The sequence below is a fragment of the Amblyomma americanum genome, chromosome 10, assembly GCF_052857255.1.
Source record: "Amblyomma americanum isolate KBUSLIRL-KWMA chromosome 10, ASM5285725v1, whole genome shotgun sequence".
NCBI classification, from domain to species: Eukaryota; Metazoa; Arthropoda; class Arachnida; order Ixodida; family Ixodidae; genus Amblyomma; species Amblyomma americanum.
In genome coordinates, this window is record NC_135506.1 from 15441521 (window position 1) to 15461845 (window position 20325).

Consider the following 20325-nt stretch of genomic DNA (forward strand, 5'->3'; position numbering starts at 1 on the left):
GTTTACATTTGAGCCTTTGAAATGGCAGCATTAATTGTGGCATTGAACACAACACACGCAAAAGTGGTGACATTTGGAGTGCATTAACTGCATGGCCGCAATGAAAAGTGACCTCTGCACGCAAATTGGCGTCCGCTTTTCAACTAATTCCACAGTAATGTTTGTTTGCTGTCCTGAGCCTTTGTCTGCTTTTTATTGATTACGCATAAAGCTCCACAGAACTGGCAAACATCAAGATAATAGGAACTGAAGTCTAGAGTCTGACGGAAACCCGTCTGGTCGGGATGGTACATGACGAAAGAAGAAGGCGCCGACCAAAAGAAAAGATGGGATGACGTTTCGGCTCCCGTGGGGGAGCCGAAACGTCATTCTATCTTTTCTTTTGGTCGGCGCCTTCTTTCGTCATAATAGGAACTGGGGTACACGGTTACGACAGCATAGTAAAGTCTATGAAATTTCAGCATTTCATAGATGCAGGCAAGTACAAGGTGGACCACACTTAGTGGGAACACTTGAGCGCATGGTTCTAGAGCTTGACAAGCTGGCACACTGTCAGGGCGCCTGGGGTCTACCATGCTGTATATTCAAGGCACCTGCAACTCGTGCTGCACAAGCGGCGAAACCACGTGTGATAAAGATGAAGTGTGGCAAGTGCGCTGCACGCACTCGCGCACATGGGGGGAGAGAAGACGACGAAGTAGGAGAAAACAGATCGGCTCAACCGTATGCTACGTGTACTGTTTCATTGCTAATTATCATTACTACGATACAACATATTTTGGCGACGAGGATGCTGTTTTGATTCGGGACCTTCACGTGGCCTGCTCACCATCCGTCATGAGCTTTTCTGGGCTTCAGCCACCACCACCCTTCCTGCCGACTCCTGGTCGTCCTGCCCTTCCATGGGAGCAATGGGAGCTGGCGTTCCGGAATTACATGCTGGCCTCTGGTGCCTCTACTCTGGGCGCGGACAGGCGGAAGGCCATCCTGCTGAATTGCCTCGGACTGGAAGGTCAGCGCATTTTTTATACATTGGCGCCGCCGTCGTCCACTCCAGCACCTACAGCTGCGGCTTTGCACTCCGGTGACGAGGCGCCCCGCCTTGACGAATTTGATGCGGCGATATCCATCCTGTCGGAGCATTACAAATCGTCCGTGAATGTAATCGCCGCACGTCATCACTTTCGCCATCAAGATCAGGCTCCAGGAGAGACAACCGATGAGTACGTCGCTGTCCTTCGCAGCCTTGTCGGCGACTGCGGGTTTGGGACCATGGCGGACGATATGATCAGGGACCAGCTGGTGGAGAAGACCTCGAGTTGCCATCTGCGTGAGCGCCTACTCATGGAAGGCTCCTCCTTGACTCTGTCGCGCACCATGCTCTTTGCTCGACAGTGTGAGCAAGCTTCCCGGGAAGCCAGGGAATTGGCTGAGGAGGACGCTCCAGTACATTGTGTGAGATGCGAGCACGGATCGAGACAAACACCACCTCAGGCCCATTGCTGCAAGTGCCAAAGTCAACAAATCACAACCTGCTGCTGCAATACCAGAGCGCATGTGCTACCGCTGCGGTTCTACAACTCACCTAGCGAACAACCCTGCATGCCGTGCCCGCAACCGCAAGTGTCGTCGGTGCGGCAAGGTGGGCCATTTCGACTCTCTCTGCAAGTCGTCCGACCGTCTTGTTCAAGTTCAGCAAGTTGCAGATACTGCTGACACATCGTCGATGCCGGATGGCTCCAGCAGTGCGTCTATTCTCAATGTTGAAAGTCAAAAAAACGGAATTTTCGCCTCAGTCCTGATTGAAGGCAAGTTCATCCGCTTCCTGATTGACACCGGCTCATCTGTGTCAATTATTTCTGAAGATCTATACCACCGATTCTTCGCTAAATGTTTCCTGCTTAAATCAACTGCAGTTCAACTATTGGACTATTCTAAGTCTCGGATTATAGTCCAAGGGTGTTTTGTTGCCACAGCAAAGTTCCACGACCGTACCGCCTGCATCCTGTTGTACGTTGTCTCGGGAGGCACAACGCTGCTGGGCCTGGATTCCATTGCCGCTCTACAAATGAAGATCAAAGGTGCATCGTTGGAATGTCTTTCCATGACACCTGATACGCCTCTGTTACCTCCTGAGCTACGTCCACACTTCGAACATCTCTTCTCCAAGGAACTCGGAGTTGCTCGTGGCTATGTGCACAAAGTCAGAGTGCTGGATTCCGTTTCTCCTGTTGCTTGCAAGCTCCGACGGCTGCCGTTTGCCATTCGTCAGCAGGTGTCCGAGGAACTCCAGAAGCTTGAAGCTCAAGACATCATTGAACGGGTCGACGCTTCCAAGTGGATTTCACCCATAGTCGTGGCTCGGAAAAAAGATGGCTCCATCCGAATGTGCGTCGATTTGCGTGAGCCGAACAAGGCTATTGTGGTCGACAGTTTTCCTTTGCCTCAAACGGAACAACTTCTACATAGCTTGGCCGGGTCACAGCGTTTTTCGAAGTTGGACCTTGCCTCGGCTTACCATCAAGTACCACTTAGCCCTGAGAGTCGGGAATTGACCACATTCATTACCCATGATGGCCTCTTCCGCTTCAAACGAGTGTGTTTCGGCCTTGCTTCGGCGCCTTCGGCTTTTCAGAAGATGATGCACTTAATTTTAAAAGGGTGCAAAGGTGTCCTCTTCTACATCGACGACATCATAGTCCATGGCACCTCCCCACAGGAGCACCTGACCAACCTTCGTGCTGTTCTCGAGCGCCTGTCCCAAGCCGGACTCAAGCTCAACCACAAATGTGTCTTCGATGTTCCGAAGCTCACTTTCTTGGGGCATGTTGTCAGCGGAGAAGGACTGTTTCCGCTTTCTTCTGCCATCGAGGCGATTACGAAGGCTCCGACTCCATCTAACATCAGCGAGCTTCGCTCCCTCCTTGGACTTGCGGGTTTCTACTCCAAGTTTATCCCGCATTACTCCGACGTCGTTGAGCCTATGCACGCCCTACTTCGAGGCAGCGACTCCGCCTTCACTTGGACTGCTGCTGCGGATTCAAGCTTCAAACTACTGAAGTCCATGTTGACGTCATGTGACGTGTTGCATTTTTTTGATCCTGCCCTTCCCGTGGTCGTAACGACTGACGCTTCCGGATATGGCCTTGGGGCAGTGCTTCAGCAAGACAACGGCCATTCCCTGCAAACTGTTGCGTTTGCCTCCCGTACCTTGACACCCCAAGAAAGAAAGTACTCTGTTGGTGAACGTGAGGCCCTAGCTTGCGTTTGGGCGTGCGAACGGTGGCACGTGTATTTGTGGGGCCGGCCTTTTGTTCTACGCACCGACCACAGTGCACTTGTCATTTTGCTGTCGACGAAAGGAACGGGCCATCGGCCGTTGCGAATTTCACGTTGGTCGGCTCGCCTGTTGTGCTACAACTACACTGTAGAGTACCGCAAAGGCAATGACAACTCTGTTGCGGATGCTCTGTCTCGCCTTCCCTTACCGACCACATCGTGCAGTGAGCCCAGTGAGTTCGACGCCAGTGACGACGACTTCGTCTGCCTGCTATCGCCAGCCGTGACTCTACAAGAGCTTCAAGAGGCAACCATCAGCGAAGCGGCAGTTGCTCAAGCCATTCAGTTTACATCGGCGACATGGCCGGACAAGAAATCCCTACCGGAGAACCTTAGGCCATACTATCTCCTGCGCTCGGAGCTGTCCGTCGTGCAAGGCGTCTTGTACCGAGGTGACAGGCTCGTCGTTCCCGAAAGTTTGCGACGACGCCTCATGGACATCGCGCACGAGTCACACCCCGGGATCAGCCGCACGAAAAGTCGACTGCGAGAGCTCTACTGGTGGCCGCGAATGGACGAGCACGTCGAAGAAATGGTACGGACATGTGTCGTGTGCCAGTCCTGTGACAAATCGGCTCGTCCGGTGGCAGCTCCTCTGCAACCTGTCGCCTTCCCAGAGAAACCTTGGGATAAGGTTGCCATTGATATCGTGGGGCCTTTCGACCAAGCTCCCAGTGTCTGCCGCTTCGCGATTACTCTCATGGATTATTACAGTAAGTGGCCAGAAGTTGTCTTCGCTGATGCCATCACAACTCAAACCATTCAAGAATTCCTGCTTGGCCTCTTCGCTCGTGATGGTTACCCTCAAGAGATTGTCTCTGACCACGGACCTCAATTTTCATCGATGGCCATGCAAACTTTCCTCCGCGAACGGGGGATACGCCATTGCTACTCTTCAGTGTACCATCCCCAAGCTAATGGACTCGTTGAACGATTCAATCGAGTACTTAAGTCCTACATTCAGCTAGCTCTGTGCGAGCGACGCGACCTACGTACAGCGATTGTGGACTACCTCGGTGTCTACCGCTGTACGCCCCATGCCACGACAGGAATTGCACCAGCTGTCCTACTTCATGGCCGGTTGCCCCGCACAAGACTTAACGTCGTAGGACTGCCGGATCAGTCCTTCTCAATGGATCCGACAAAAGCGCTTAAGCTTTTGCGGCAGAGGCTTGACGAGAAACAAGCGCAATACAAGCTTTATGCGGACCAGCGGAGTGGCGCCCAGTGTCGTGACTTTCAGATTGGCCAGTACGTGTGTGTCCGCAAACCAAATGTGCGAGGCAAACTGTCAGCTCGGTTTTCGGAGCCTCGGAAGGTTGTGGAGCAGCGTGGACCTGCATCTTATCTGCTGGATGATGGGCGAGTGTGGCACTCGTCCAAGTTTTCTGCGGTTCGCCCAGAAGTAGTTCAGCAGCAACTGTCCTCCTCAGCTCCAGCGGCCCTTTTCGCTGATATTTCGCCGCCTATCGACGGCAACCGAATGCCGCCGCCCAGTCCACAGTCCGGAACCGTGGTCCAGGGTCCTTCTTCGGACGCGCCTTCAATCCATATGATGCCAGCCGTTCCGCCCGCTCCGGAATCGGCAGCCGCTCCTCAACCCTCGTGTAGTAAATCCACAGCGGCAACTGCGGCTTCACCTCCTGCGCCGCCTCGCCGAAGTACTCGCAAAAAGAAGCGGCCCGCATGGTTCAAAGACTATGACATCCACTAGACATTTTGTTTTTTTTAAGTGCGGCGGAAATGTGATAAAGATGAAGTGTGGCAAGTGCGCTGCACGGACTCGCGCGCATGGGGGGAGAGAAGACGACGAAGTAGGAGAATACAGATCGGCTCGACCGTATGCTACGTGTACTGTTTCATTGCTATTTATCATTACTACGATACAACACCACGCACTCAAGCCTTCCATCTCTGCAGTGTTCACCGGTGAACATCCCCTGGGCACGCACATGCTGTTGCAGCAAGACTTTGATTAGAGCTAGTTGATTGTAGCATGACATGGTTTATGCAAAACGTGTACTGCCGCTAAAAGTCAGAGATGACACACACAAGACAGGACTGGCGCCAACTTCCAACTAAGATTATTCATGGAAAAAACCACTTAATAACCACACGAGCAGGCAAAGGGGCTTCTTTTCACGCAAGAAGTTCCCCAAAACAATAGCCTGCAGTTTCTTGACTTGAGACTTGTGACCTTTGTCCTTTGTGACCTTGTGACCTTAGTGACCTTGTCTCTGTCTCCGTTCTTTCGCACAATTTAATCATGAATTGAGACTTGTGTTTAAGCAGGACAGACATGTTTGTTGGCCCTACAACCTCAGATCGTGCAACGAGCTACTTACTGCCTTTAGGTAGTGCACATTCCAAGCTAATCAAGTGGGGAATCGTTGCGACGTGCCTGAATGCAGCCTTGGAAAAATCTTGTGAGCATGAGGTGGCACACAGCTTTGATGCATGAACTGAATGCATTCAGCAAGCTGGGTACCCAAAACACCTCATCACTAGCATTAGTAAGAACCTTGTCAAGAAGCACAAGCTGACGCCCAATGGTGAACAGGGTCAAAAAAACAAGGGTAAAGAAAAACAATCGACGGTGGTGATTCCCTATATTCACCGGCTTTCGCACAACCTAAAGAAAGTGGCCAGCAGGTATAAGGTCAATGTGGTTCGTTCTGCTCTTTGCAAGCTGTCGTGCGTTTGCACCTTGAACAAAGTAAGAATGGTTAGGCAGTGCAAAAAGAATCACCAAATCCGCGCCACTGAATGCATGGCTGACGTTGTGCACGTTGTGCCTCTAAGCTGTGTTCAGGAATATATCGGCCGGACAGGTCAGTGCTTTAATGAAAGAGTGAGACGGCACATCATTACAATAAAAAATAGTTATGGCAGCCACTGGCCACTCACTGCAAAAGCTGCAAGTGCTTTCCAGATTTTGAAAACACTAAATTCATTGCAAGATCTAAAGACAGATTAGAGCGTGAAATAGTCGAAGCTTACTACATCAAGCAGAGGGGTCATATCTGCATAAACAAGCGATCTGTATCGCTGTCAGAAGAGATTAGTTTTCTTAGTGGGTCATTATCACCATTATAATCATTGCTTGGTCCTTTTGGCACGTGTGCCTTTGTTAAGTCACCCCTTGTATATGTTTTGCTTTTATCTTTGCCTGCTCGTGTGGTTTAAGTGGTTTTTCCCATGAATTAACTAAGTAGGAAGTTGGCGCCAGTCCTGTCTTGTGTGTGTCGTCTCCGTCTTTTAGCGCCAGTACGCTTTTTGCGTAAACCATGTCATGCTGTTGCTGTTCTGCTGTCATTCATTTAGGTAAAGCTTCAGTAATCTGCACTAGGATCGATAGATGAGGAAAAGGGACTGCACTGGAAGCTAAAAAAAAATGTGAAAATAAATCTTGAGGTGAACCAGCATGCATTGAAAGATTCTGCATTTTTATCCATAACTCAGTGGTTAGTGGTTATCCATAACTCAGTGGCTCAGTGGTTAGGGCGCTCGACTACTGATCCGGAGTTCCCGGGTTCGAACCCGACCGCGGCGGCTGCGTTTTTATGGAGGAAAAACGCTAAGGCGCCCGTGTGCTGTGCGATGTCACGGTGGTCGAAATTATTCCGGAGCCCTCCACTACGGCACCTCTTTCTTCCTGCCTTTCACTCCCTCCTTTATCCGTTCCCTTACAGCCTGGTTCAGGTGTCCAACGATATATGAGACAGATACTGCGCCATTTCATTTCCCCCAAAACCAATTATTATTATTATTATTATTATCCATAACTGATGACATGAGCTGTAAAAGAAAAGGAGACCTGCCATTGCTCTATTAAGCTTTGATTGTCTGGGATTTGGAGCCGGCACGCTTGCCGGCATGCGCCTCACGCTGCTGTTGCACATGCAGGTCTTTTTTACGCTCGGAACCTCGGCTGTGCTCGGCCCGACAGGACAGGCGATGTCCCCTTGCCTCATCGAGCCTTTTTCATCGGCCGCGAGCGGTTGGAAGCTGACCGCCGTGTCGACAACCATCGACAAGAGGGGATCGCCAGTTATCAACGTTTCCAAGCTTCACTCGGACACTGATTCCATTGACTGCGACCCACCAGTCTTCTTCGAGCATCAGGAGCCACGTGACTACAACCAAGCCTACTTAAACCCGCTGCACTTTGGCTACGTGGGATTTGGAGCCGGCACGCTTGCCGACATGCGCCTCACGCTGCTGTTGCACATGCAGGTCTTTTTTACGCTCGGAACCTCGGCTGTGCTCAGCCCGACAGGACAGGCGATGTCCCCTTGCCTCATCGAGCCTTTTTCATCAGCCGCGAGCGGTTGGAAGCTGACCGCCGTGTCGACCACCGTCGACAAGAGGGGATCGCCGGTTATCAACGTTTCCAAGCTTCACTCGGACACTGATTCCATTGACTGCGACCCACCAATCTTCTTCGAGCATCAGGAGCCACGTGACTACAACCAAGCCTACTTAAACCCGCTGCGCTTTGGCTACGTGGGATTTGGAGCCGGCACGCTTGCCGACATGCGCCTCACGCTGCTGTTGCACATGCAGGTTAGTTACCGCTATTCTATTGTGATACGAGAACCTCTGTATGCATTGCCGGCTCCACCCACGCCAAGTGCTTCTGTTGGTCGTAGCAGACGAGTACGCAAACTTGTATGTTGCAGGCAGTTTCGCCTGATTGTGAATCGGGTGTTGTACCTGGTGCTTCTACTGCTACTTTCCGGAGATATTGAGCTCAATCCTGGCCCTCTTAGTGAATGTCAAGTGGAACTGCTTAAGAGTTTACAAAGCGGTCAGGCAGCTATTATGGCTAAGTTAGATAACATCGACGCGAGGATCGCTAAGCATGAAGCCATCATAGGGGATATAAGCAGTAAACTTGACAAAGCTGGAGGACAGATTGACGCTCTCGACAAAGTGGTTATTGAACAGGCTAATGTTATTGAACACTTAACGCGAGAGGTAAAGGATCTGCATAGCAAGAATACCGATCTTGAAAATCAAAGTCGGAGGCAAAACCTTGTCTTCTATGGCGTTAAGGACAGCAACCAATCAGAAACATGGGAAGAATCTGAGAACCTAATCAAAAGCATCTGTCAGTCAAAGCTAGGGATCGAATTGAAAACTGTACAAAGGGTGCACCGTGTCGGGCGTTTCAGTGATAAGACTGCACGACCTATAATAGTGAATTTTGCCTCCTATAAAGAGAAACAAGAAGTCATGAGTTGCGCGAAAAAGTTTAAGGGTTCTGAGTATAGCGTGGATCAAGATTATTCAACAGAGACACGTAATGTTCGGAAGCGACTGTGGGAATACGCAAAAATTCAGGAGGCCGACAAAAGCAAGATAAAACTAAAGTACGACAAACTTATTCTGAACGGAAAGGCTTTTATATGGGACAAAGAAAAGCAGGTGGTTGTTCCCGCCATGAAACGATGACGCCCCATTCATCCAAGGAAAAGCCTCCAACGAGATTTAGTTGCCGTAATCGTTAACTGCAGAAGCATTGTAAATAAAGTCGATGAGTTTGCTAGTCTTCTAGAGTCTGTAAAGGCAGACATAGTATTTGGTACTGAATCATGGTTAGATGCATCAATCAGGGATAGCGAGGTGTTTCCTAAAGAATTCATTGCTTACCGCAAAGACAGATCCCGGTTTGGCGGGGGCGTCTTTCTGCTGGTGCATTCCTCTTTAAGATCATCATTACTAGATGTCGATTACAATGATGTTGGATCAATATGGTGTACACTTACGCTGCACGACAACTCGTCATACGCTGTTGGATCATTTTATCGCCCTCCCGGTTCTGATCTGAGCACTTTGCAATCACTTTATGAAATCATTTCCGAGGTTTCCCAAAAACCGATATTGCTCGGGGGTGATTTCAATCTGCCGGATCTGCACTGGGGTGATGGCATGTGTGTAACCACAACAGGTTGTGGAATCGATATAGAAATGAAGAGCATCATAGATACTTTTGGCTTAGTACAGTACGTTCAGGAACCAACTAGGGATAAAAATGTTTTAGATCTTTTCTTTTCCAACTCTCCGGATCAAGTTAATACTGTTCATGTTATTCCAGGCATTAGTGATCATCAGGCGGTCATTGCATGCATAAAAGCATCGCATAGTAGACAAAAGAAATGCGAGTCAAGGCGAGTCTTTTTTTACGATAAAGGTGACTATGCTAGAATGTCCGAAAAATTACAAAATCACTTGCCCGTTTTTGACTGCTTTTATGATGAGTGCGATATTCATGAATTATGGCGTTTATTTGAGCAAAAACTTTTTGAACTGAGGGATGCACACGTGCCAAGTATAGATTCAGCTAGACTGAAGAAACGCAGAAAGCCGTGGGTGACTGCCAGTTTGATAAAAATGATAAGGAAAAGAAGGCGTGCGTACCTCAAGTTTAAGAGAACAAAACGTGAAGATGACTTCAGCAGATTACTTGTACTAACGCGTGAGCACAAAGAAAAACTAAAAACTGCGAAAGAGGAGTACTTTAAAACGCTGGACGTTAAAATGAAGAAAAACCCTAAACTTTTTTGGCACTACTTAAGGGAGTGTGGAACAGATTCATCTGGTGTAGGTGAAATCGTTTATAATCAACAGGTCATCTCAGGTGACTTAGAGAAGGCAACGTGTTTTAATAATCACTTCAAGTCTGTTTTCTCCCCTAACCATATCAACAGTCACCAACATTACACAAGTTATGCGCCAGCAATGCCGCCAGTCGAAATAAGTGTAAGAGGGATTCTAGCGCTCCTAGAGGATATAGATGAATCAAAGGCCTGTGGTCCCGACGGCATATCACCCCGGTTGCTAAAGAACTGTGCTTATCCTATCTCACAGTATCTATGCCTTATTTATAAAAAATCTTTGGATACAGGTCTTTTGCCACACGACTGGAAGATAGCTCATGTGGTCCCGATTCACAAAGGCGGATCAAGAAAAGATGTATCAAATTACAGGCCTATTTCTCTAACATCAGTTTCATGCAAAATTTTTGAGCACATCTTATACACAGAAATAATGAACCACCTGGTAAAGAATGATTTGCTGATGAAGGAACAACATGGGTTCTGGAAAGGTTTATCATGTACTACTCAACTTGTTGAATTTTATCACGAACTTGTATCTGAAGTTGACCGCGGGGGCCAAACAGACTGCATATTTCTGGATTTCCGGAAAGCGTTTGACACTGTGTCACACCCACTCCTTCTCTATAAACTAAAAATGTTGAATCTGGACACAGCTGTTATAGTATGGATTCAGAATTATTTGCTCGGCCGCCGCCAACGTGTAGTCCTTAATGGTGTTGTGACATTCCTTGTGTGCTACGAGGTACATTCCTTGTGTGTGCTACGAGGTACATTCCTTGTGTGTGCTACGAGGTACATTCCTTGTGTGTGCTACGAGGTTCCGCGTTCGACGGCGCGGCGTAGACGGAGACCCAGATGACAGCGGCATCATCAATTACCCAGCCATGCTCTTTGAGTGACGACCAGAACGAAGGGACCCGCCGCCGCCGCCGCGGGGAAACAGGCTTTATCCTCCCCAATTGGCGTGGCGGTTCCAGGGGCGGCCCTTCCGAGCACATTCCAGGACAAGGGAACTGTCAGCGATCCAGAGCGCGCCTTACCTTGAGGAGCGAGTGTCAGTTGATGGATGAAGAATGGAGGCCGGTGACCCGCGGGAACTGTCAGCGGGCCAGAGCGCGCCTTACCACAGCCGACGCTATGCGCTACCTCGAAGACAACATTCTTTCCCTCGGACTCAACACGTGAGGGGGGCGAGACAATAAGTGCGGTGGTATGTTTGTGCGCCCAAGTGAAAGCCCTAGCCCCCCCTCCTTCCCCTCCGGCGTGGGCGTCCTCACCCTAGGGGGTGTGGAGAAGAGGATATAAAAATCGAGAAGCAGTACGGAAGGGGAACGCTCAGGACGACATCGTTCGCCAAGAGGGCCTTCAGCGCCGAAGCCCGACGGCGTGCAGCTTCTGCCAGCAACCGCTCGAGCCCAACTCCGGAGCCACTCCATCGCCCCCATGAAGTCGTCGGCACGTAAGCTCGGACGCCCCAGCCTCTGATGTATAATCTTAATCATGTGAAATTATTGAATATACCTGTTTGTTTAAACTGAGCCATACGGTGTCTCTTTGCCTCTCCGTCCCGTGTGGACCTGCGCATTATGGGGGTCATCACACTGGTGTCAGAAGTGGGGTCTCAAAAGCAAATGTCCTCTGAATGCTGCGACATTCATGACTTCAAAATTGTAATCAAAAAGGAATCACAGGACTGATTGTGGGACTTTTACCCCCATTTGAGAGGCTTGAGGCACCGGAGGGCTTGAAAAAAAAAAAAAATGTCTTTATCTGAGGGAGCTCCCACTCCACAGCCGTCGCTCGGAGCAAGCATGCTGGCATTAGGAAGCGTCATTCCGACGTTTACAGGAGATAAGACAGGGGTTCCAATCTGCGATTTCTTTTCCATGCTAGAAGAGATTGGGAAAATGGGGGGATGGTCCGATGCTCAAATGCTGGGAATGGCGAGGTGTAAGATGGCAGGAGCTGCTCATGATTTTGCATGGCGAGACGAAAAAGTAAAATCCACAAAATCATTTGCGGAATTTAAGAAGCTCGCGTTTGAGCATTTCGACACTGAACCACGTCACGTGCGGGTACAGAGGTTCCGTGACGCCGGACAGATGGTAGGGGAGGACGTGCGAACGTTTGCGTCGCGGCTTCAGCGCTTAGCGCGCGATACGTTAAGCAGGGAGGAGGAAGGAGACCAGCTAAAGAAGAAATACGCGGAGGATATACTTAAAGAGGAAATGACCGCTTTGTTCGTGGCTGGTCTGCAAGACCCCGTGCGCCGGTTCGTGCTCTCGCGCAAGCCGAGCAATTTCGACCAAGCCGTGGAGGCCGCATTGGATGAGGAACGAAATGAGGCGTTAACGACAGCCGCAGCGAGAGTACGCGTCATAGAGAGAGCGGTGCTCAACCCTGAGGTTGCTCTCTTGACAGAGCGATTAGATCGCTTAGAACAGCTGCTATCTCAGCAGGTAGAACGCCAGGTTGAAGCGCGCGCTCAACAGCGCTCATTCGCTGGAAACCGGAGACCGCCACAAAGCTACAGGCGCGGTATGCGAGATTTTGAAGAAATCGTATGCTTCGCTTGCCAGGGTCGCGGACACATCGCCAGGTTCTGCCAAAACGTGCGCCGTGGGGAGCCACAAAGAGAAACAGGCGAGACACGCCCTAAGCAAGCCTACAGCGGGGCTCCAGATACCGAGACAAAAAACTAGATAGTCCTCCCCAGCCTGAGGAGCGTGGGGAGGGAGCAGTGGATGATGAGGTGGTGGTAGTTTGTGTGGCCGACGAGGCATGCCCTGTTGTGCGTTGCAAGTTAAATGGTTGTTGCATGGAATTGTTGATAGATACGGGGTCAAAGGTGACATTGCTTAAGGAGAGCAGTTTTAACACGCTTCGAAGGAAGGGGGACCGCGAGGTGTTGGAAGCGTCTGGTGGTATGGCAACCAAATTTGTAGGCATGACGGGGGATCCTCTTGGCATAAGTGGACTCTACCGGTTACACTTCTCTCTCGGCGGAATTGCATTGGAGCACCCCTGCTACGTATGCTCGGACACGGTGTCTCTGCCAAACGGAGTGTCAGGTATATTAGGGCAGGATTTTTTGAGAAAAGGGAAGGTAGTAGTCTCATTCTCTGAGGAAGAGGTTAATGCGGGCGGATCAAAAGTTCCGTTTTTGAACAGGAGAGGGGCTGAGATTCGCGTTACCGATATTGACACCCGTCAAACAGTGGGATCATTGGAGAAGGTATATTCGCGGGTTGCCGTCAGGCTGATCGATGAAGCGGTCGTCCTTCCTTGGTCGGAGCACATTTTGTACGCGTTTGTGCCTTCAGATGTAGAGAGCGGCGCCGTGGGAGTGCTTGAGCCGGTCGACTCTCTCAGCAATGGCCTGAAGGCAGCCGCGTGCCTCGTGACTGTTAATGACGCCCACAGAGTGCCCCTACGGGTGGTTAACTGTAGCCAGCAGCCACTGAGCCTTCCCAAGAACTAAACATTGGCTTTCTTCACCTCTGCGATAGAGAAACGTAAGCCCACCGATACGGTACTCGCAACTGTAGAGCATGCTAGTCCTTCGGCTGCTCCAAAGGTGTCGTTCAATCTTTCTCACGTAAAATCCAGGGAGAGGGAGGCTCTGGCTGGTTTGCTGAACGACTACTCGGAGGTATTCGCCGCGTCCAACCTGGATTTGGGCTGCTGTGGCGTTATAAAGCACAGGATAGAAACCGGCACTTCATCGCCCGTTTACCAGCGTGCGTACAGGATTCCTTACTCCCAACGTGAGGAGATAGAGCGGCAGGTGCAGGACCTGATTGATCGCGGCATTGTCGAACACTCAAAGTCACCCTGGGGAGCACCAGCACTATTGGTGGAAAAGCCAGATGGCTCGTATCGATTGGTAGTGGACTACCGCAAACTAAATGCCGTAACTCGCATCGATCCATACCCCATCCCCAATATACAGGAGACGCTTTCTCAGCTGGGCTCTGCCAGGTACTTCACGGTAGTGGACATGGCGGCGGGATTCTGGCAGATAGCAATGGATCCGGCAGATGCCGAGAAAACGGCATTCAACACGCCCTCAGGGCACTATGAATGGAAAAGAATGCCGATGGGTCTGGCCAACAGCCCTGCTGTCTGGCAGAGAACCGCTGATGTTATCCTGGCAGGTCTTCTGGGGAGGCTGTGCTTCGTGTATATGTATGACATTATCATATACAGTGACAGTTTTGATAACCATTTGCGCGATATTGAGCAGGTTTTGGTGCGACTAAGAGCAGCGGGTCTCAAGCTGAAGCCCTCTAAGTGCCAATTCCTCAAAAACGAGGTGAAATACCTCGGGCACGTTGTTTCAGCTGACGGCGTGCGACCGGACCCTGAGAAACTAAGGTGTGTCTCGGATTTTCCATCCCCGACTAGCGTCCGCCAGGTCCGGCAGTTTCTCGGCCTGATCGGTTACTACCGAAGGCACATAGAGGAGTTCGCCAAGCTCGCTAAGCCGCTCACCGCCTTAACAGCCAAAAATGTCGCCTTTCGCTGGGACGAAAACGCGGAGAATGCTTTTGGGGCCCTGAAAAGGAAGCTAATGAGTGCACCGCTGTTGCGCCACCCGGATTTTAATTTGCCCTTCGTTATGGCCACAGATGCGTCAAAGTTCGCAGTTGGTGCCGTGCTATCTCAGGTTATCGAGGGCAAAGAACATCCCGTTGCTTTTGCTAGCCGACAGCTGAGCCCCACAGAGCAAAAGTACGGAGCTACGGAAAGGGAGTGCCTCGCCGTTGTCTGGGCAGTAAAGCACTTCAGATGCTACCTTTACGGCCGCAAATTCAAGCTAGTCACAGACTGCCATCCTCTGAAATGGGTGATGAGTGTCAGGGACCCTAGCTCGCGACTCGCTAGATGGAATCTACACCTGCAGGAATACTGCTTTGAAGTTGAGCACAAGTCAGGAAAGACACATTTGAATGCTGATGCACTCAGCCGCACAGCTGCCGTGGCAGCTATAGATGAGTTTGTCCCCGTAGTCGACCCCGCCGAATTACGCACAGAGCAGTGCAAAGATCCTGACCTGAAGCGAATAATCGAAAGCTTAGAGGGCGCACCGTCTCACCCCGAACAGCTAGGTTATTTCATTGACAAAGACGGCACCCTGTGTCGGCGCACAAGGCCAACCAGGAAAGGGAGACCAGAGAAAACCGCTTGGGAGAGAGTTGTCATACCTCGGTCGTGGACAGAAAGGGTTCTTCGCGCGTTTCACGATGCGCCATGCGCCGGTCATTTTGGCGTAGCGAAGACACGCAGGCGTGTGGAGCATTTGTACTTTTGGAGTGGCATGCGACAGGATGTTAGAGACTACTGTGCGAAGTGTCATTCCTGTCTCGAAAGAAAAACACCCAAGGGACGAAGACCAGCTCCAATTCAGCCGTTCTCTGAGGTTTCGGCTCCCTTCGAGCGGACAGGTATGGACATAATGGGCCCATTGCCCACGACCACTTCCGGAAACAGGTACATTTTAGTATTTGTCGATCACCTTTCAAAATACGCGGAAGCGGTAGCACTCCCAGATCAGAAGGCAGACACGGTTGCAAGAGCATTTGTCGAACAGATCGTGCTCCGACATGGACCCCCGAGGCAACTCTTGACAGATCGGGGAATGAACTTCGTGTCGCAGCTAATGAGGAGAGTTTGCGAGCTGCTTAAGATCGCTAAGAAGCAGACAACACCGTACCATCCGGCTTGCAACGGCGCGGTGGAGCGACTGAACCAAACCGTGGCCGGGTTCCTGTCGCATTTTGTTTCGCGCGACCAGCGGGACTGGGACTTGTGGCTCCCGTATGCAATGTTTGCCTACAATTCCGCAGCACACGAGAGCACGGGCGAATCGCCATTCTTTCTTCTCTACGGCCGAGACCCGGACCAGCCTAGTGAAGTGCCAGAGGGCCCCCGTCGTGTCCCATACGCTTCACTGGACGACTATAAGGTTGAGCTAGAATCGCGCTTGCAAGTGGCGAGGGACATCGCAAAGGAGGCCTTAAAGAAAGCGGCGAAGCGCAGGAAGGAGGTGCACGATCGCAGTGCTAGAGACGCGCCGTTTAATGTGGGGGACAGCGTGTACATTGAAAACTGCCAAAGGCAGATTGGGCTAGCTCGTAAGTTCCAGACGAAGTGGAGAGGACCGTGCGAGGTTGTCGAGAAGCTTTCTCCGGTAAACTTCAGAGTCCGAGACGTAAACCGGCGCTTGATAAGGATACACGCAAATCGCCTCAAGTCGGCACCGGTTCAGTATTCACGAAATGAGGAAAGGGAAAGCGCGGATTTTGATGGGGACAGAAGTGAAGCGGAGCGCGCAGATAGTTCGCAAGAAACGCCCTCTCCTGCATTTGTTCGGCAGGCGCCAGAGGTGACGGCCGGAATGCCACCGGATTTACTTCATGCATTGCTAGAAGAAGAAGCGCGCGAGGTTGCCGCGCAGATAACGCCAGGAGAGGCTCCTGCCACGAGCCCTCGCGAGTCCCAAAGCAGACAAAGGGTCACAGACTTACTTAGTATGACTCATGAACGCCGATATCCGCTGCGAAATCGGAAAGCTAAGTCGGACTAATGGCGTAAACAGAGCGGAGTTTTGAACTGGTTAGAATTGTGTAATGCCACAGCTCATAACATTGCTATGTGCTTATGTGTTAAGTTATCGGAGTTGGTAGTTAAACCTTTCTGTCATTAAGTAACACCTTCACAGGAGAGCATGCGGAGCGCATGCAGAACCTGCCCTACTTCCTTTCGTTATCTATATTTTTGTCTGTGCCGTGACCGTGCTAGAAGTGGGAGCTCCTTTGTAACTGTGGTAAATTTATTTCGTCCAGTTTGGACTAGAAAGGAGAGGCTTGGGTGCTGAGTTTCATGTTTATCTGTAAAAGAAGATCAGTGCTGCCCCTGGAGACGCCAGTTATGACAGCGGAGGCATATGGTGTTGTGCAGTGGTGTTGAGTGCAGCGAAAAGTGTTTTGTCGGACGCACTGTGCGAGGCGATTCAGAAAGACAAGGGGAGCTGCAGGGACTCAAATGTTCGGAGAACATTCTTCTGGAGGGTGAGCGAGTGTGACATTCCTTGTGTGCTACGAGGTACATTCCTTGTGTGTGCTACGAGGTACATTCCTTGTGTGTGCTACGAGGTACATTCCTTGTGTGTGCTACGAGGTTCCGTGTTCGACGGCGCGGCGTAGACGGAGACCCAGATGACAGCGGCATCATCAATTACCCAGCCATGCTCTTTGAGTGACGACCAGAACGAAGGGACCCGCCGCCGTGACAGCGGCATCATCAATTACCCAGCCATGCTCTTTGAGTGACGACCAGAACGAAGGGACCCGCCGCCGCGGGGAAACAGGCTTTATCCTCCCCAATTGGCGTGGCGGTTCCAGGGGCGGCCCTTCCGAGCACATTCCAGGACAAGGGAACTGTCAGCGATCCAGAGCGCGCCTTACCTTGAGGAGCGAGTGTCAGTTGATGGATGAAGAATGGAGGCCGGTGACCCGCGGGAACTGTCAGCGGGCCAGAGCGCGCCTTACCACAGCCGACGCTATGCGCTACCTCGAAGACAACATTCTTTCCCTCGGACTCAACACGTGAGGGGGGCGAGACAATAAGTGCGGTGGTATGTTTGTGCGCCCAAGTGAAAGCCCTAGCCTCCCCTCCTTCCCCTCCGGCGTGGGCATCCTCACCCTAGGGGGTGTGGAGAAGAGGATATAAAAATCGAGAAGCAGTACGGAAGGGGAACGCTCAGGACGACATCGTTCGCCAAGAGGGCCTTCAGCGCCGAAGCCCGACGGCGTGCAGCTTCTGCCAGCAACCGCTCGAGCCCAACTCCGGAGCCACTCCATCGCCCCCATGAAGTCGTCGGCACGTAAGCTCGGACGCCCCAGCCTCTGATGTATAATCTTAATCATGTGAAATTATTGAATATACCTGTTTGTTTAAACTGAGCCATACGGTGTCTCTTTGCCTCTCCGTCCCGTGTGGACCTGCGCATTATGGGGGTCATCACAGTGTATGTTCAGATTACGTTGATGTGATATCAGGGGTCCCACAGGGGTCGGTCCTGGGGCTACTCCTGTTCTTAACCTATATAAATGATATTTCACTCGGTATCTCCTCAAGTATACGTCTGTTTGCAGATGACTGCGTTTTGTACAGGAAAATTAACAATGCCAATGACATCGTTCAACTCCAAACTGACTTAACACTTATCCACGATTGGTGTCTGAAATGGAAAATGTCTTTGAATACGGAGAAATACGCTCATCTTTGTTTTTCACGAAAAAAAATCAAAGTCCAAGCTCAGTATCGCATAAGTAATGAATTGATCACACAGAAATGTACTTACAGATACTTAGGTGTTATACTAACGGATGACTGTTCCTGGAATGCTCACGTGGATCATGTGGTTACCAAAGCCGGTAGGGCACTAAATTTCATACAGCGGAGTTTAAGGTCTTCGCAGCCAAACCTCAAGAAAACTGCTTTTCTCTCTTGTGTTCGACCTATCATTGAATATGCCTGTATTGTATGGGACCCTGCACATCGGGTGTTAATTGAAAAACTTGAAAAAATTCATAACAGAGCAGCAAGGTTCGTCTTGGGCAGGTACGGCGAAGGGATAGTTGTACAGCAATGAAAAAAGAATTGCAATGGGAACCACTCGCTTCCCGTAGAAGAAAATTGAGGCTAAAATTGCTGTACTTAATAGTTCACGGAAAAACGGGGATTGATTTTGAAAATTACTTAAAACAGCCCTTTTACGTTTCTCAACGACATGACCATTCCCGTAAAATTAGAGAGTACCGTACCAGGACGAACTTGTTTGCAAATTCATTTTTTGTTAAAACAGTGCAACAGTGGAACCGGCTTTCCGAGGAGCAAGTGTGCTCTGCAAGTGAAGATGTATTTTTTGCCAATCTGTAACCCCCCTGCTATAACGCCTTCGGGCAAATGCGGGGTAACTCTTGAATAAAGAATAAAGAATAAAGACACATACCTCGAAGATAGTCCAGTCAACCTTGTCCGTGCAATTGTACATGTAGTTTCGGATGGTCTTCTCAACACCACAGCGAGCAGCGACATCCAGGGGCATTAGATGACAATAGCCCTCAAAAGGTGCATCCTCAGTGTGGCGTAGCCGTTGTTCACCTGTCGCTGCACAGTTGAGCAACATGAAGTTAAACAGCTGGTTTCTGTACCAGCAAGGCTCTGCTGGAGTAATGTCTACAGATAGCGCTGAGTCAGTCCTCACAGGTTGAAATTTCAATTTTGGTGGCATACAGCTTTTACCAGAAGTACACTCACCAGTTCGTTTTTTTCTCGGCCATACAATGTAGCTCATTTTTTTGCCAATAGACACCCATATCTCTTGACAGTGAAGGGAACTAGTGTCCTAACAACGACAATGCTTGGAGCTCCAAGGGTTACAGTCACTGGAGAAAATTGGACGACGTTGAACCCTTAAAGGTACACTAAGGAGGAATCTGAACTTGTCTTTTTACCATGGGAACTCAATCTACACGTTCCGGGCATTCTTATAAACTGAATTATTGCCCTGTGCGGCCGATTTCCCTAATTTAAATCCCCTTAAATGTCCCGGCTCCCGCCTTTTTTTGAACTCAATGCTGTAGGTAGGGGGAGCCAGCCAACGCGTGGAGCGCCTTTCAGCGAATCGTGTGGTGGCGTGCTGCTCAGTCATTGGCGGAGTGATACGTAAATCAAAGAGTCCGCGTACATTTTTATTTTGCATGGGACTAATTTATGGCTATGTTGTCTGCAACTGAAATTACTTATTCACAGAAAACCTAAAAACAAAATAAAAGCTAAAGCGAAGCCACCACGGGACTGGCTGAAAGGCACTCTACGCGTTGGTTGACTCCTCTGTCACATATATTAAGGAGCCTAAATTAAACTTTAAAGGAAAAAGGTGTGAAGAAGACAACGCGAATTAACCGAAGAATAAAGAAGAGGAAGAAGAAGCATTCGGTGAGGTGGAGGGAGATGATTGGTGGAGAAGTATTCGGCGAGGTGGAGAGAGATGATTGGTGGAGAAGAGAAGAAGACGACGACAAGGCTTACGTGGACCAACACCGAGGCTATAAAAGGGTGAGCGAGGCACCGGGGGGGAACAGCAGCGAAGCGGAGGCTCCAGCGGGTCAGGGACACTTTGGCTGGAAGAGAGCGACGCCGGCTACTGCTCCGGTGAGCTCGCGTTCTACGACTCCGCATCGTGGACTTCCTGCCGTGCCTGAGCCCATTCCGGGCAGTCAACAGAGGACGCTACCACCTGCTACGGCCAGGGGTGTCTCCAGCGCTGTTGCCACCCACGCCAACAACACCG

The 20325-nt window shown here is 50.4% G+C and overlaps 2 protein-coding genes across 10 annotated transcripts in view; one reads left to right on the forward strand and one right to left on the reverse strand.

The window, feature by feature from the left end:
• The window catches only part of LOC144106880 (uncharacterized), an 87984-nt gene that overhangs the window by 32722 nt on the left and 34937 nt on the right, over positions 1–20325 (forward strand). For 2 of the 4 annotated variants that reach the window (XR_013309147.1, XM_077639828.1), the window contains exon 3: positions 7246–7905. The exons of the other annotated variants lie outside the window; for them this stretch is intronic. Coding sequence is in view for 1 of the 2 variants with exons in the window: in XM_077639828.1 (XP_077495954.1) it covers positions 7297–7905 (609 nt within the window). In the remaining variant the exon portion in view is untranslated. The remainder of the gene's footprint in view (positions 1–7245; positions 7906–20325) is intronic. 4 annotated transcript variants of the gene reach the window in all.
• The window catches only part of LOC144106878 (uncharacterized), a 52153-nt gene that overhangs the window by 7953 nt on the left and 23875 nt on the right, over positions 1–20325 (reverse strand). For all 6 annotated transcript variants that reach the window (XM_077639822.1, XM_077639821.1, XM_077639825.1 and 3 more), the window contains one exon: positions 18982–19139. In XM_077639822.1, the coding sequence (XP_077495948.1) occupies positions 18982–19139 (158 nt within the window). The remainder of the gene's footprint in view (positions 1–18981; positions 19140–20325) is intronic.